Below are 18,295 nucleotides of genomic sequence, written 5' to 3'. Positions count from 1 at the left end.
ATATTAAAGGCATGATACCAATATTATATAAAGTGGACATATTGTATCTATAGAATACTCTCATAATATTAAAAAATATTATATAATATCGAAATATTATAATATTATTTTAATTTTTTTTAATAATATTCATATAATATTTATATAATATTCTAGAAATATTTTACGCTTATAGGGAAATACTATTTTTGCAACTTGCAAGATCGATTTTATTTATTTTAAAAAATGGCTCTCTAAAAATGACCCTTGAGAAAGGTTGCGCATAATTGCCACTCAAAACTTCGTCTTAATTAGCCGAGAAGACTAACAGTTAATCGTAAATTATCTAAATTCAAAACAAAAGCGTACAATTCGTATCTTCAACATAACTTGCGAGGGATGTTTCGTATTCAGATAGTGGTTACTTTGATACTTTGACATATGAAGGAACTCAAGATCGATAATTACTAAATATTTCCGTCATCTGAGTTTCAGTACACAGACACTGCGATATGCGGCGAGTCATATATCATGTACGCAGTGTGTAATTTACGTAATGCAAAGATGTATAGGATATACTCATACTATCAGCAAACAATATTTTCGCGTGACAGTATCATGATAGATTAGAAACTGAAATTTTCCAGAAAATTATAGCTAAAATTTTTTTCTAAATTCGAATCATCTTTCTTTAAAAATTTTAATTAAAAGCATTAAAAAATGTTAATTAATTTTAATAAATAAATAAATTTAAAAAATTTAATTAATTTCCATAAATTGCATATTATATATATATATATATATAAGATTCGTTTAAATGGAAAAGATATTTTAAATTGGGTCGCGCTCTCTTCCTCTTTTTTTGTTCCGTTTTCTTTCGAGAAATTGTCTTCAAAACTTTTCAAAGAGTCCACGATTTTCCAGCAATGGTGGTGAAAGACACCCCGTATGCATGCATACACATAAATCGGCGTCTTTGATCTCGTTCGATCCGGTCATGGTAGACATTCAGAAATATTGGGGTGGAACGTGCAGTCAGCGTGCAGACTTATACTTGACATATGTTATCGTGTGCAGAATTGTCCGAACTTATCCAAGGGATTCGGGATTTGCAGATACGAGCCGAGTATAGGGTAATGTGAAACTCGGAACGAGAATCGATATACATATAGAAACTCTTCAACGAGCTCTTACTTGTTAATACGATAACATTGAATGATATTCTCGCATGGTGAAGTTGATGCTAACGATAATTGGTACACGAAGTACTCGATACATGTCTTGCGCCCCGGCGTTGTTGATGAATTATCGGAGCGTAAATATGCATGTGCAGTTGAAAGCAGATATTCCGCGATGCAAGCGCACGATGTTTGCGCTGCAAATGGCAAAGTGAGATAGTTTTCGAGGAAAGTTTTCCTTTGTTAACGTGTTCGATAGATAGGAATAAACAAAATCAATTACGAGGCGCACGTGTTTCTCGAATGAAATCACGAATGAAATAATTGCGAGCGATTATCGCATTTTGTCCATGCAATCTGTAAAAAAAGTACATCAGTTACAGTGAGGATAAAAAGGGATTTATTTCTGCAAAATTGAACACCTACAGCTATTCAACGTAGTCTCGTACAACGACGTGACCTGGTGACCGAGAGTCTAAAGTTAAATAATTTCTAAAACTATTTTAAAAAGGATTGTCCATTGCTACTTTGCTCTGTTAGGTAAGTTTTTTCTTCGCATTATATACAAAGCTTTAGGAATATCTTTATATAAAACGTTTACAACGAATAATTAATGCACTATAATTAAAACCTCTGCACTGCAAATTCAAGTGTGTAAAAAGTGATTTTAATAATATGTGTGTGATTAGTTTATCATATAAAAATAACTGTATTGCATATACAAATTACTATAATTCACATAAATATGAATTTACACTTTAGTGATCAACCGTGTCAATTCAGAAAAGACAATCCCAAACTTTTTTAATTCTTTGTCCCACTTTACAACGCACCCCAAATATTGTTCCAAATTAAAGACATAATTATAAATTATCCCTCTTTTGAGTTTAAAAATAGTAAATGTGAAATAATAAATGAAAATAATAAGTGTGAAATGTAATTTTCAACTAATATGTTAATTTTATGATTTTTTAAATTTAAAAACCCAGATATTGTTCATAAAATACATTCAGTAGAAAAGTGCAATTTTAAAAAATAAAATATGATCTTGTAACTTGACGTAATTTTGTTGCGATCTCATGTTATACATTAAGTGTTAAGTTATTAGTTATTTACGAATATAATAATATGATATTATTTATGTGTTTCGTTAACAATTACTTAAAAAATGTTTATCTTTTAAAATTTTATTATGACAATTATTGTACTAATATTGAATTTTTTAATGTCCCTCTTTGCTTTCTTAAGAAGTTGATCACCTTAATTTATACATTTAAACATGTAGTATAGTGCCATTTTTACACGGAAAACTAAACACACATATATTGAAATTACATTTACACACTTAATTGGATCTGCAGTGTGCGACAGTATCTCGAGTACTAAATTTACGCATGCATATGTTACTTTTCTCTGTAGAAGCGATATAACCATTTCTGCATAAATCTAATTTACAAAACACGTAAGAAACATTTCGATAAAGGGTTTTAAAACGCTTTTTTCTCTCTCCTGCTACACTAATATCTTCTATAACTCGAGCTCTCTTCTCACGCTTCAACTCAGGCAGGCGAGCGTGAGTGAATGTTTTTCAAGCAATTACGTGCAATAAAGGGATTTCTGTCACCTTCCTTGGACATCTGATCGACGGAAAAAAAGAACGACGAAGCGAGAAAAACATTAATACTTATAGTTCCTTCCTTCTCTCCTATAGCAAAGCTCGATTCGTCGTGCAAGCTTTGACACGTCTATTCCTGCCTTTCCTGCTCTTGTTTTGACAATCTGCCAGTCGCACTTTGAGTCAAGTATTTCCATCAGCCAAACTTTGATTTCACGCCTTTAATAAATGATATATTTCGACGAAGGAAGTCGTTCCTTCATAGAATCAATGCGAACCTTAGCTTCCAAGTTTAGACTAATGAAAGCCAATCTATCGTTTCGCGGAATCACATGTATGAATCTGTTCTATTGGCCGCGATCAATATTATGTTACCTCTTTCGTAATATGTAATTAAGTCCTAATAGCTTTTTCTGTCGCGATTTATCTAACTGTTGTATCTTGAACAAGGATTTATTCAACGAGGATTAATAGGTCAATTTCTTCACCTCTAGATAAGTTACTGATAATTTTATCCATGGGATCTCATCCGGATATCTCATTATCCATGGATAATGTTATCTGCAGAGATGAAAGAATTAGGGTAAGTTGTTCCATCTTCGGAATCATTAACTATATGATAATTTATCCAATGGATAAATAAAAGAGTAAAAGGGTATAAGAGTATGAAAGGGTAAGAGAGTAAGAGAGTGAGCTGAAGTTTATCGAAAGATGGAACAATCCAGCCTCAACCATAAGCATCTAAAATAAATCCAAGTGTTTAATCAAGTAAAAGTCGGAATAGCGTTGTTTTGCACGGCGGATCTACGGACCACGACGTCGATTTATACTTACCGGACGAATCTGCGGAAGGCCAGCTAGCTCGGGGGATAACCGGCGGCAGAACACTGAGCAACAAAAGAGGTAAACCGCCTCCAATACTTGGATTTCGTTGTGGGATCGAGGCGCTTGATGAGGTGTGTGACGGCTCTACTGGCTCCTGTGCCAGCTGTTTCTCCAATCTAGCCAATTCCAATTCCAGCTGTGCCATCTCACGACGATAAACTCGGTTTTGCACCTCCACACGATATTGTAACTCTCTGAAATAGGATTCTTTTTAAAGGAATGTCAAACTTTAAATTATTTAGACCATTTCCACTAACGTAAATATCATTTTCATATATAGGCGGCCTATTACGGTTTTGAAAACGAGGTGAAAATGATAAAAATGATTAAATTCAACTGTGTTGAGCAATAAAGTTATAAATAAATTTGTTTAATTTTCTAATTTTTCACCTTGTTTCAAGAACCTGTAAAAGATTCCTACAGTGTTTATAAACTGGAGGTCAATTATATAATTTTTACGTAAAACTTTTCACATTTTATTTCTTACTTTTTATTTTTAATTTTTCACTCTTCGAGTCTTCACATGAAGCTTTTCCCGCATAGCGTGACATTAATTATAAGTATATGTAGCTTATATGCGCTAGTTTTTAAGCTGGTATTTATAATCGTTTTTATTTTATGATAGTAATCCATCTCACGAGATAATAAACTATCGCGGAAAATAACACGGTCAGACCACACTTACTCTAATTCTGAAGTATATTTATTAATTCTCTAGATTTCTGCTTTTCGACCATCATAATTCATAATGAACAAGTTCACGTAAACAATTTCACATTTTTACGGTTGGGAGAGTTACGTGATCCCGCGAAATCGTAGTATTTACGCGAAACTTTTCACGTTTCTCCTCTAGGGAAAAAATTATATGATTTTCGGTGAGACAACCGAAAAGGGGATGGTTCTACATGAAAAAATAAGTTGAAGATGTAGAATAAAATTTTTTCATGAGGTTTTGTTTTTGAAAAGGTGCATGATTTAATTGATATATAAATTAAACTTTAAAGTATCAGAACATATTAGAAAGCATTCATTGTAGAAATTTATTTCGAAGAGTAGAATTGTGTATTCGATAGAATGGACAATATTTTTAATAATTTATAAATTTTTTAATGTAATGCAATTGTGTGAATATCTTGTGTATTTTCAATTACCTAGATATTACAGTAATAATTACAAACATGAGCAGAGATAATAGCATACAGATGAGATTTATTAAATCGAGACATAGTTACATAAATGCATACGTAGCGAATATTCAAAATGTTTTCGAAAACAAAGCCTCATATGAAAAAGTTTTATTTAACATTTTCGATTTATTTTTTCAAGTAAAATCACTTTCAACCTTTTCCCGATTATATTAATTCACGAATACTCTGTATACATATGTCCCAATATATATATATATATATTTACGCAAAACTCTTCACTTTTCATGTTTCCTCTCTAGGGATAAAATTATATGATCGACCTTTCGGTGGTACAACCGGAAAGGGGATGGTTCTATAAAAAAAATAAGTTGAAGATGTAGAATAACATTTTTTCATATGAGGCTTTGTTTTTGAAAAGATCAATTTTAAATATTCGCTAGGTACGGATTTAATTGATAAAGTACATCTAACATATATATAGATTGTAATCCTACAATTACAATGATATAATATATCTAGATATTTGTCAATATAAGTAAGACAAGAGATATATATGTATATATATATATATATGAATGTAAATTTTAAAACGGTAAAAGCGTAGATCAATTATCCCGTTTCACTCGGGAGAATTGGTCTACGTTTATTTAGTAACAAATAACGCAACAATTAATTGCTTTTTAATTTCGTGAATATTTCATTTGCAAAGTGAGTATGTTCAATGCCATAAAATCGAGCGATGTGATTTCTCCTTTAGCATTCGCAGAAAGAACGTAATGGAATTCTTATCCTGTCTCTCCATAAGCTAAAAGAATATTTGCGTCTGGAGGTCTGTTCGCCCCATCGATAATCTTCCGTAGTGACGATTTATAGGGCGATACCAGGGAATTTTATTATCCTCTCTCATTTTTTTTCTCACGTTTTAGATCGACAAGACATCCGCTTGCCATTTACCTTCTGTCGTCGGTGACGAATCTACGTGTGTTGCATTCGATCTTGAGACCAAGACTTTGCACGACCGGATCGGCTCTCTCTCCTGCCAGGATATTCGCCAATTGGGGCAAGAAGAGGAGCGTCAGAGTCGCCGTAGTCGAGGCCAGAATCAGGGCAGTGATCGTGACAAAGGCCAGGGTCGCGCGATCGGGCATCAGATTGGCTAGCACTACGACGATACCCGACGTGATTACCACGAAATACACGCTCATACCGATGTATTGCGAATCGTTTAGGGCTGGAATTTTTACATGCCTGAAATCATAAGCCATTCACTTATGTATAGTGTATCTCTGTGCGAACTGCCCAAAAAACACACCAAGTGAAGAGAAAGACAAAATAATGTGAAAATGACGATTTTTGGTTACAAAATTTAATTGTTTAACTTTAAGCATCAGAATGAAGTCATTTTGACATTTTGTTGATGTTTGTGTGTTCCTTGGGTGATACTATTCAACGACGCAGTCTGACTTATTATAGTTAACTGTAAGGGAGACATATGACGGAATGCCTCGGCGAACTGTTTTATTTAAATCGCTTACACTCAATCAAGAGATAAGCTAAACAGGATTACAGTAATATTTCCTGTGGGAATGATACAGATATTTGAGAAATTAATTAAAGTTCGCTTTCAAAACGGCATATAGTATGCAATAGATTATCTCTATTATCCGGGGAGCTGGCCTGCTTTACACGCGGTATCCGCGGACTTGGAAATGTCTTTATCCCTAAGCTCACCTTGTTTCCCAGGCCATGTAGACTCCGACTACGAGTAATAAACCTTTGTAAACGTAGAGAGCGCTTAACCAGCCATTCGTATGCTGCGAACGGCATACCTCCACCTGTAAAGGCAAATAAAGGCACGAGTTAATTGGTTGCGGCTCGTTAACATAGTTCCTATGGTGTAACCGTGACATTCGAGCCACAGCCATCGCCAGAGTATTCGCTCGAGATGGCGAAGTCACGAGTCGGACATGAATTTCATATTAGTTACCTGAGGCTGATAGACGACCCCCCGATCCTGTGGGCTTATTTCTAGGGTAAGATTTTGTAGGTGACGTTGCATCGGGTCCAAAATTACCCATAGGGTCACTACGACGACATCGATCACCAGGAGCATGCAGATCAAGAATATCAGCTGTGTATCCTGGAGCAGCTATAAAGCACGAAGCGATAAGTGCGATTTATGTGTCTGACCAGATTCATGACATCGATTCCGCAAGCGCGCGGAAACGCGTAACTTTTCGGTATTCTTTTCCCCACGAAAAAACAAATATCGGTTTCGCGTTAGGTCACGTTTACCGAATGAGGAAGGAAAATTGTTTGCATGTCACTAACCTTGTTCTTAACGACTCCGCTCCGACTTCTGGTGAAGATTCTGTGTACCCGATAAGTCTTCGTGAACATCGAGCCAAAAGCTAAGGAGAAGCCAGCCGATAGCAGGTATACTCTTGCCTGTGGATAAGAAACGCATGGCACATTTATATTAATCGTTATTTTGAGAAAAGAACACTTATTGGAATCAGGCGAAACACCGTAGGGACGAGCATTTTTGTAATAATTGCATTTTGTAAAAAAAAGCAATTTCAATTATCGCGCATTTGTTCGCCAAACCAATTCTGGATAACAAATAAATAACTACACTGCAGTTCTTATTGCGTATATTTTAATTTGTAAAAAAAATTCCGCTTTTTTGCAAACTTTAATTGGTTTTTTTACAAAAAAAATTCCCCAGATTTGTTTTAAAAGGATGCGCCTTCAATAATGCAAGAGGTGTCCAGTATTAATGCGGACCGTTAACATGCGTATATAAATAAAATCGACGCCGATAATATTGATCACGTCGTCGAGGACGCAATATTCCTTCGTAATAGATGTTAATCACCTTGCACACCGTAGGATAATAACCATCGCTGTCGGGAAGCGTGGCGTCGTCCAGACCCAAAAGTATAACAGCACCGTAGACCAAGCCGCAGCCAACGGCAGCCATATTATTCAGCCTCGGGCTTGAAAGTTTTATGCTTCTGCCAATATCCAGAAATAATAGACTTGAGTGATGTATCGTGACAATTTACATACAGATTCTTGGAAATCTAGCAAGCGCGATCTTCAAGTAAGCTGTCTTCATTTATTTTAATTCGTAAAATCGACAATGCCATGTGTATCTACGCTTACTCAAATCATTTCGTCAATTTCTTTTTTAAGAATAATCATTAAATATTTGGAGATTGCATTCACGAATATTGTAAAAGGTATCCCCTGAGAAGGAGATAGTTAAAAATTTATTTTTGAGATACATACAATGTTTATTTCGCTGAATTAAATCCTTTAAATAACGCGGCAAAATAAAATTTCTAACAAATAAACCATTTATTTTATTTTTTTTACAATCGATTGATAAGATTTTATATAAAAATATATATTTCGTCATCACAGTCAAATTTGTTATAATCGATAATTATCGATGAAAAATGTTACATATAAAATTTTCTCGAGAATATTTTTACTTTTTTCGTATACTAAGAAACAATATATTAATACTAAATTTTAGTAAATATTTGTTTGAATAGTCCTAGGGGTGAATATTATTATTAACTTGATTTAACTGTCCTTTTTTGGTTTAGTAAATATTTATTTATCATAAGTATAGGTGGTAAATTAATATTCAAACAAATATCTATTAAAATTCAGTACATTTTTCTCAGTGTCAGATCACTTCAGAATCTGAAATGTTCGCGCTCTTCCATATTTTCTACTTTATCAATTACACGAGGATTCATAGTTTGTATATTGAATATCAAACTTACTTGTGCTTGCGGAAGTGAAGATTAAAGGCCAGAAAAGCGAGCGCCAACGTAACACCGACGCTGGCGATGCAGGTGATAGCGAGGAACGCGGCGGGTGCCACTGTCACCATTCGTAATCTGCGTGCAATAACAAACTCGATCACTCGACCTGCCGCCCTCGAGCTTGATGAATTATCGAACGATGTTATCGAACGGGCGTGTAAATTAATTCAACACGTTATTATTCCGCAATGTTATAATTGCTACCGCTATTGCTGTACAATGCCTTACACTAACTCGTTGCAAACAGTAATTATCTGCAGTCGAATTATTGTCAAACGCGTGTCGAAACTAGCTAAATATTTGACGGTGGTAATGATTCGAAATACTCTACAGGTATAACGGCGATTATTTCATTAAATAACATCTCGCTAGACACGAGGAGATCAATCAATCCTTATTCCGAATATTATTAAATCTGAATTGTAGTAACAAGATCAGACGTAATGAAAATATGTGAATAGTGTTAATACTTTCAATTCAGTTATTCAATTATTCTCAATCAAAAACTTTTCAAATATGATTCAAAACTTTTAAATATAATTACTGAAATATTTAGATTAGACATGTCAATTCATTAATATGCAAATTAGGATGATCAAGACTTGATTTACCTAATAATAATTGAGCAGATCAATCAAGTATGATAACGTTTATAACGTTGATAATACGTACCGAAAGACCCTGCGAGCCGCTGGTACTTGCCCTTCGGGCCATCTTGTAGCCTCACATCCTGGACAGTTCATTATCAGTTTCTCATCTTCAGGAGTATAGATAGCTATTCTCTTAATATCGTGTCCTGTAATCGAAAAACTTTGCTATCAGCCTCCGGAAGCGTGTCACGCTATCAGATTGCAGTTGGATCGATTAGTAAATTTCATCTCCGTGAACTTTTAACAATACAAAAATTAATAGTCGTTGCTTAAGATTAATTCATTGCATGATTTCTAATTCAATATTTACTATGTGCTGTTTATTTAGATTTCAATTTTGGAAATTCATTTGGATTCTACTTTTCGGAATATAAAAAAATTGTAATTATTGGTGAAATAGGAAATAACAGAATTGTGAAACAGGACAGGAAGATGAATTTTCTAGGGATAAAGGCTATCGATTTTTACTTCAAACTAAATTTTTTTTCTCTCTGCTCTATTCCGATTCCTCTTTCCTTTCATCGTGAATATCTAGTAAAACTGTTCCGTTAGTGTGTCAGAAAATAAGTAGCGGAAAGAGATCGAGATGTCCAAAGGGACGTTTATTTTCACGTTGGAAACGTAATTTCCTCTTCCTCTCTTTTGTTTGCACCTACCGCTTTCTCCTTTTTATTGCGGATTTTAAAGAAGAAATTAATCATCTTTGTAACATTTCAGACTGCGGTGATATATACAAAAATAGAAAATAATTTAGAGTATAGTCCGTGAATAAAATGTCAACAGTACTAAATAACTCAATTGTAATTGATCTTTCAAGCTTCATGCCAGTAATATTAATTCTGGCAAAACAGACGTGACTTTTTCCGGGTGTTGATGATTATCTTCTTATTGGGGATAAAGTTACAGTGCACGTCGAAAGGGCAACGTTAATCAAACCGAAGCTTCAATTCCTTCCACGTCCCTTCGTCGTTCGATGTCCTTAGAAAATCCATTATCCGCCTCCTTTTCTCTCGTATTCGTTCGACAATTTATCGGTCGATGTCAGTAAGCTCGGATATTCGCGAGGCAGGCAAAAGGTAGAGTGAAGCCGCGCGAACCTTGTCAGCATTGTTTTCACCACACCTGAGGCCGAAGTTTCAGTGAGAAACCTATTCGAATAACGGATTAAGCGCTATTCGATTAAGGTGATTGCTTCTAAAAGCGATCATCTTATAGCAAAACGTGACACAGAGAAAATTACAACGAATTAATAGACACACACATATACTATATTAAAAAAATATTTGTTTTTTAAAATGATTTTAAATCTTCTCGCGATAGTTGAACAAATTAATTAATTAAATACTTTTACGCATCACATTTATATTAACATTGGGTAATTATGTTATTTTATATATATAAAAAATATACGACAGAATAATACAACATTAGCTAAGTGTAATAATTAATTCAATAATATTATGTAATAGAGAAAATTGATAATCCCTCTGTCGAATAATTCCGGAAATGTAGATATTATCGTACCGCTCAATCATTATAAATTCTACTCATGATATTATGCAAATCGATTTACTGACAATGCGATATCCTCCAAGTTGTCTTGTTTCGATGAATTAATGCATAATTAAAATAAAAATAAAATTAATTGGATATAGGTGCTGTTGCAAGTAAATAGAAAAGTTGTAACTAGCAATAAACAAAAGTTATAGTTTCTTACAGCATACAGTAGAAATATCGATGTCTTTTAAATTTTTAAGCAAACTTCTTGTTTGATTCTGAAATAAGCGATCTCGATTTCTTGCCAAGTTCTTGGAAGTACAATCGATTATTGTGTTCTTTTCACAGTTACAATCAAAAAGAATTAAAGGAGAAAATGTCCAATTATGAATCAGTACGACTTCGATCCTCTTTCCTATCAGGATTTTTTATTCCAATATTAATCTCCGATACATTATTAAAATATTGTATGATGATTACGGAATATCTCATATAATAGTAGTCATTTATATTTTATTAAGAAATAACTTAGTATTATTTTGTGATATTATTTTTTTTGTGTCTTGAATTACTTTGACATTATATATTTTTTCAAAATAAGATGTATTCTGTACATTTTTTTTCTTGCTGCAGTATTATTTGTGTATATGTATATATAAATAAATATTATATGTATAAAATATATATATATATATATATATATACTTTTTATATAACGAATAACACTTTTCTTCATTAATTCACAACAAGAAAAAAAACATATTCAAAGATGGTAATAAGTATTTAATAATTTATATTTAGCTATTTCAAGAATACACTGACATTTCACGTCATAAATTGTATACAAATCAAGAAATCAATTGGATAAATAAAGATTGGATCGCACCAGTTAAAATACATATTCTAAATTTATTTTTAGATCATAAATCTTTTACGCAGATTTAAGGTTTCAGTAAACTGTTTACAGTATAACAAATACGCGAGCCGAGTCCTTTCATCAATTTGTTATTATTTTCATTATGCAAAGTGTCTTAAAACCACTTTGGAGTACTCTGTAGGTTTGTCCAGGATTTTCTCTTGTAGTACCAAGAGCAGTTAGCTGTGTCGCATCAAATTTAATTTGAGGAGCAACAAAGAATAGTCTTGTTACATTTATTCTTTCTGCTAGAATCAGCGAATGCTCGCAATTTATACTATCCATGCTGCCTTTTATTTCTCTCTGTCTCCACGTTTATGTGAGTTTCTGCCTCATGCATCTCGCAGCGCTTAGATTCATTTTACATGAACTATAATTCGCAATTGAATTCGTAATTTTATATTCATAATTCTGTCATGCAAAGAATATCTTTAGAATAAAAAATTCCGCGCAGTATATTAACAAAATTTAGAATAAAATTCTATAACGGATTCTCCCCTAGAAATTCTGTCGCGCATTTTAAATCGAGTAAAATAGCCTTTATAGCTCCCTGCATACAGCAATTTGTTTGCCTTTCAGCGCGTGAGCCTTTTCCGCATGAGCTTGCTTGCTGATTTCGCAAGTTCTCAGCGCGATTATAACTTGGTAGCGAGAAAGAAGAAGTGGCGAGCGTGATTTTATTACGGTATAACAAATTGTCGACCAATCTCTCGGATTGCTCGCCCGGAACGTTTCAGACGTAAATGGTAGATAAAGGGATCCGTAGTCCACGGTTTTATGGACGGTTTTTATCTTTTTATTTTTTCACGCCCGTCATATTCCGTCAACATCGCGACGCAATTTCTCTAGCGTGCCGTACGGGCGTTATAATATTTCACGATAAACCCGCGCCGACGGAATGACCGCTCTTTTGCGTGCTTAATCCCGTGTGCAAATTGGCCGCCACGAAATTTCAGATGCCGCACCAGCAATGCTTGCTCTACAGCCGAGCAAATAGATCGATGGAGCACCTCGCGGAGCACAGAAATTACGTCCTTCTCGAGCGGCCGCGGTACAATAAGGTTAAGAAATAAGGTAGACGCGAACGGCGGCCGATAGTGAGTAATGAGAAAATAGCGGAAATGACAAAGTGAAATAAACGACACGATAGATGCTGGTGACGTAATCGCAATTGCCTTCGAAACAAGTGACAAATCTATTTGCCCCATTCCTACTTCTGCATGATTACCGAGGGTAATCGGACAACTCCATTACCTCTCCGTCGTAATAAGTAAAATGAAGTTCAATTGTGCGCTGCCCTTTTTTCTCCCTTACATCTGATTTTCACTTCACTCGTGATATCAGATAATTTGCTTTATCACTTTTTTTCTCTCAAAGATATCAAATCAAATCAGTATTCGTGACAGTTCATCGTACAAGAATCTTTTCTATATCAAATCTTGTCTAAGTTCAATTTCCTACGTAATCCTCTCATTGACCTTTACGAGGAACTCCACTATTCAGTTACTTCACCCCCAACGTCCTCGATGTTTCCCGCCCCTTCGTCTATTATTATTTTCTCAAGGATACGATGCCAATTGATCGACGCCATTTGATTTGTCGTACAAAAAGTAAGTATTTAGTTTTTTTTTTTTTCTACCCTTTTCGTCCATCCTGCACGATTGCAATATACTGCGTTATAAGTCGCACAAGTCTCGGCAACGGGAGGTTTACCATTTGCCAGAACTTGATAGATTGCGGCAGGATTTGACACCGTTGAAAATGAATGTACGGCTGAAAGAAAAAAAGAGAGAAAGATCGAAGACAAGTCACAGGTGGTATAAACGCGGTGGCAGTTCGATGCTATTTAATTTGTCCAAACAGTAGCACGGATCTTTTGCACTGGTCCTGTCTGCAGTTGCCATTGACGCCGGAAATTCGCGTCAGTTCATTGACTTTATCTAAAATCGATGTCGCTGGAACGATCCTAAAAAAGAAGTCGTTTCTTTGCGCGACTCCGGGTGAGGGTTAACGAGCTGGGCGTTGAGTCCATAATGTACCACAGACGGCGATCGTGCTATCAGAAAGGCGTGAAAATGGCAAAAGATTCTCGGGTTCAGCGCTCCCGAAAACAAGGGAGAAAGAGAGAAGTTTGTGGTTTTACGCGACAAAATTGGTAAGTTTTTTAATCCTCCTTACATCACTCATTTCTTAATAAAGAGAATACTTCTCTACTTCGCGATTGTTTTTGTCCCAACGTGACTAATGATTTCCCTACTGTGATCTACGAAGTGGAAAATAATTCTCGTGAGTTTCGGAAAGTTTTTTTATCGTGGAGATATTGCATGAAAACATTGTAGGATTACGAGCCCTGAAAATAAAACGCTTTGTGTCTTGAAATATACGAACGATCTTGTTGGAGAGAATAAAGAGAGAGAGAAAAAGAGAGGGGGTGAGAAAGAGAGAGAGGGGGGGGGAGAAAGAGAGAGAGAGAGGGGGGGGAGAGAGGGAATAACATAAACTTTGAGGTATTACGTATCAAGAGGATCTCAAGTTTAACAAAATATTTTGTACTATCTGCCTCTCGGTTTCTGTTTGTTAAACTTACTACAATGAGAAGCGATGTTCTAAAATTTGTTATGCAAATTTCGCATGTTAAGATATAAGTAACAAATTTCTGTAATGGCTTTTAATAATGTAATTAACGTTACGTTTGTTAAATTAACAATTAGAGATATTATTACAGAATTTGTAATAAATTTAATAAAGCAAATGATGAAACCTTCGTATATGTATGTTTAAAATGCAATTGTAGAATGGAAGAAATATATGTGAAATATATGAAATAATATGTATACAATTTTTATCCAAAAAATATGTTCATACTTTATATGAAGACAAAAATACAGAGGACGCTATCCGTTATCTTCTATTATTGGAGCTTTTAAGAGATTGTTCGGGTATGGCTTTTTAATCGGACAACAAGGCAGGTAGAGACAGAAATGCAGAGAATAATGAATCGCGGCCTCAATCCTGAATGCGCATCGAGGATACGTGAAAGTGAAGCGATACTATTGGATGTAGGTGACACACTGCGGAAATATTTCCGCCTATTATCCGCTGCATGCATTGCCGGGGTGCGAGTGAACACGCGTGCCCGCGTTATGCCGCGAGGAGGCTTGATTTCGCGAGGAATTCTATCGTTGGAATCGTGGGAATACCGGGAGGTAGGTGCTTCCACTGCTCGAATTATGCATTGGCATTGTGTGCTGCCGGCAAGAGAGAACTCTTGACCTATTGTTCGTCGTCGACGGTGGATTTCGGCTCGCACCGCGCCGGCTGCGGAATCCTGGAATCCCGAAATTGCGTATACGTTTGCACAAGACGTTTCGATTCTCTTCAACGAGAAAAAGACAGGGTATTGATTATAAGTAAGCGACATATATAAATTTGCAAACGGAAAATATTGCGATGAACATACGTAAAATTTCATCTGAATTTCGCGCACGTAAACTTTCATCGTTGCACCGTCCCATAAATCTCGTTTTCCCGATGCAGATTTTCAGGCACATTTGTAGCTTCACGTTTTGGATTTACAGACAAATTTGTATCTATTCAAATTTTTCACGCGTTCGTATTTATCGTGTACAATGCACTTAGTATTTTAACGATGCAATTTTTAGTCAGCGTTATGAAAGTTATATAAATACGTGACATGGAACACAAACGTGTTTCTTTATCTCAGACGACTCTCCAGTCGTACCTACTAAATGATTAGCCCGGTTGAATTTGCAGTGCAGTTTGGTCGGAGCAATCTCTCTCTCTCTCTCTCTCTCTCTCTCTCTCTCTCTTGCATGAAATTAATTATAAAATTTCGACGAGGACATGTGGACATCTCCCGTGAGAATAATACGAAAGCAATTACGACGGCATTTATCTTGGTTTTGTGCGGCACCGTATTTTCCATTATTTGACCACAGCGCACGACGAAAGGTAGCTGACGCACATGTTGTAATTACAAACGCATTAATTACCGTAACAGCAGCCAAATACAACAGATTGAAAAAGCTGAATCTTCAACGTAAAATTACTCGCTAATATCGGTAATTATTAGCGCGATATTTTCTTCTTTTGTATATCTACCATTATCATCGCTGTCGGCTATAATTGACAAACATATGTCGTGTCTCTATAATAAAGTCGACTTTTGACACTAAAAAAAGTATCAATTTAATCAAGTGAAATTATTGAAAATATATCTCATTGTCAGCTCTCTCTCTCTCTCTCTCTCTCTCTCTCTCTCTCTCTCTCTCTTTCTCTCTCTATCTCTTTCTCTTCTCTTTGGTTTTGCACATTTTTCTCTATCGATTTCGATGAGAGTCCATCCTTATTAATAATGCATTGACTTTTTACTAGCGTAAAAGATCGTCGATTCGATAAAACGCCGAGTATTGTCAATCGCATTACTGAGGGATTCAGGGGAGACAGCAACGATTCCATTTCGTAGTTCATATCTCCAGACGGAGATACGAACGATTCCGTCGTATCCGGGCAAGTATACATAAATCGCGACGTTGGCCAAGCTGATGTTTACTCTGCTCCGTTCTCGCAATGTGGAACCTCTGAAAATCCCTTACGAGCATTAAACTTTAGCGCCGAGACGAGGGATTTAAGCGGTTCTTTATTTTCAGGATCTGTTAACTCTCCGCGAACCGCCACAGGGCGAACCTACCCCCGGGGAGTTCTATATATGCGCGACAGAAAAGTGAAATCGCATCGAGATACTGCTCTAACGTGACGCTGCAAAAATTAACTGAATATGCAATTCGCCGTTTTTATTTTCGCCCCGTTACCGGCCACGGTTGTGCTTTAATACATGCGAATTTATGATAACTTCATGCGCAATAACTTCATCATAAGCAGATTTCACGCGTCGAAGGAATCGCTTCCGCTTGCATAATTTCGATTAACTTTCGTCTTATTTTATTTGCTTATCAAGTGGTCAGTATTATCGGTCGATCATCGGCATCTATTCGTAATAATCCTGTACGGAGCAAGAATTTATTGTGTAGAGAAAAAAGTGTGCATTTTGTGTACGCAACTTTTAAATAGGATGAGAAACAGAAAGCATGAAGAGAGAAAGTTGTAACACAGACTATCGAGGGGTTGTAAAAATTGGTGGTGAAATATTAGTCAATTTATACTAGAAAATAAATTTTGCAGGAAACTTTTTCTCACGTTCCATCAACTCGATGTAGAAAAAAAAGGAAAATCCATTAGTTTTTGCCATTAGTGAAATATCACGCGGTAAATGGCTGAATATGTTAAAAGACTTAACATTGTATTGGAAATCCATACGAAGATCTATTAGCAGAGCATTTAGCGTGATCGTGAATGATTGCAATTAAATATTGAGGCTAAGGCAAATAGATCGATTTTCACGACGCAATATATTAGATATATCTACATATATCTAATAATACAATCGATTATTATATGGTAAATATATGTTCGTCTAAAACCACAATAATAATACCTTTCCCAAAAACACGCACTTATGTTGAATTCATTTCAACATTAAAACAATAATAAAATAAATGTTATGAAAAAAAACAAAGCGCAGTATGAAATTAAAAAAAAATTTTTTTGGCAACAATATTGGAAAAGAGATAAATATTGTCTATATTTTTGGCAACTGCAATAACTCACCTGTTTAATTGACCTGTATTTAATTTAACCCAAAACAGCGGGATATAAAAGATTGATTTCGTGTTAAACTACTTTGCAGATTTTCGGTTTTTGCAGGAGACATACGGTTTCCCGTATTATGACGTTTCGTTTGTATAATAAATAGTGTTAGAAATAAAATAATAATCGTGATATACAATATTATAATTACTATCTTGATGACTGAATTATAAACACTTAAATTAAACGTTATGCCAATTGTGAATACTTAACTTCGAATTGAGTTTAAAAATATAAAAAAAGAAGATAAGAATTCAATGATAGTGTCACAAGTGCAAGAAATGTCTGATTGCAATTTTGAGTACAAGAGGCACTCAGTTTTATAATTTAATACCAGTTTTGCGAACGCAAAGTTAGTAGTTGTACGGTCGTGTTGCGTCGAGTTAGTAGTTTGCGAAGTCTATGCGATTTCTCTCAGACGTTTCGGACGAATGGGAATGTCGTAGGAGTTTTCATCGTCGATTTGTTAGTGGTATAGCAGAATGATGACTTTAACTCACGATATAAACATGTGATAGAATCAACAATTGTCTAGGAATTAATATTATTCAAACAATTTTATTCAAAATTTTATTTTACAAACAAAAGATTTGAAACAATGTCTGAATACAAGTAATTAATTATAATTTTTGTTGAATCACGAGGAAAGGAAGATGTAGAGCCGATTATTATAATTTATAAGTGCATATTTGTAATTAATTAAATTACATTATTATCAAGGAATATATATATATATATAAATTAAAAATAAGCAAACGTTTCGATCAGTAGGTTTTGGTCTTTCTCATGTGATAACAAAAAAAAAAGACAAACAGAGCAATCATGATAGACGCGCTAACTAGTAAAGTTAGCTCGCTT

General features: G+C 35.0%; 1 protein-coding gene across 1 annotated transcript in view; it reads right to left on the bottom strand.

The window, feature by feature from the left end:
* The window catches only part of LOC108756836, a 13,210-nt gene extending 3,808 nt beyond the window's left edge, over positions 1 to 9,402 (bottom strand). The window contains exons 1-8 of the mRNA XM_018500935.1: positions 9,320 to 9,402; positions 8,606 to 8,722; positions 7,684 to 7,822; positions 7,137 to 7,253; positions 6,793 to 6,954; positions 6,537 to 6,640; positions 5,760 to 6,053; positions 3,607 to 3,851 (exon numbers count right to left, since the gene is read on the bottom strand). Coding sequence (XP_018356437.1) covers positions 3,607 to 3,851; positions 5,760 to 6,053; positions 6,537 to 6,640; positions 6,793 to 6,954; positions 7,137 to 7,253; positions 7,684 to 7,822; positions 8,606 to 8,722; positions 9,320 to 9,390 — 1,249 coding nt within the window. The 5' untranslated portion in view covers positions 9,391 to 9,402. The remainder of the gene's footprint in view (positions 1 to 3,606; positions 3,852 to 5,759; positions 6,054 to 6,536; positions 6,641 to 6,792; positions 6,955 to 7,136; positions 7,254 to 7,683; positions 7,823 to 8,605; positions 8,723 to 9,319) is intronic.
* Between the last annotated feature and the right edge of the window lie 8,893 nt (positions 9,403 to 18,295).

This window comes from Trachymyrmex septentrionalis, unplaced genomic scaffold (genome assembly GCF_001594115.1).
Source record: "Trachymyrmex septentrionalis isolate Tsep2-gDNA-1 unplaced genomic scaffold, Tsep1.0 scaffold13, whole genome shotgun sequence".
Classification (NCBI taxonomy): Eukaryota; Metazoa; Arthropoda; class Insecta; order Hymenoptera; family Formicidae; genus Trachymyrmex; species Trachymyrmex septentrionalis.
The sequence above is the reverse complement of the archived record's forward strand: the minus strand, read 5'-3'. Positions and strand labels throughout refer to the sequence as shown.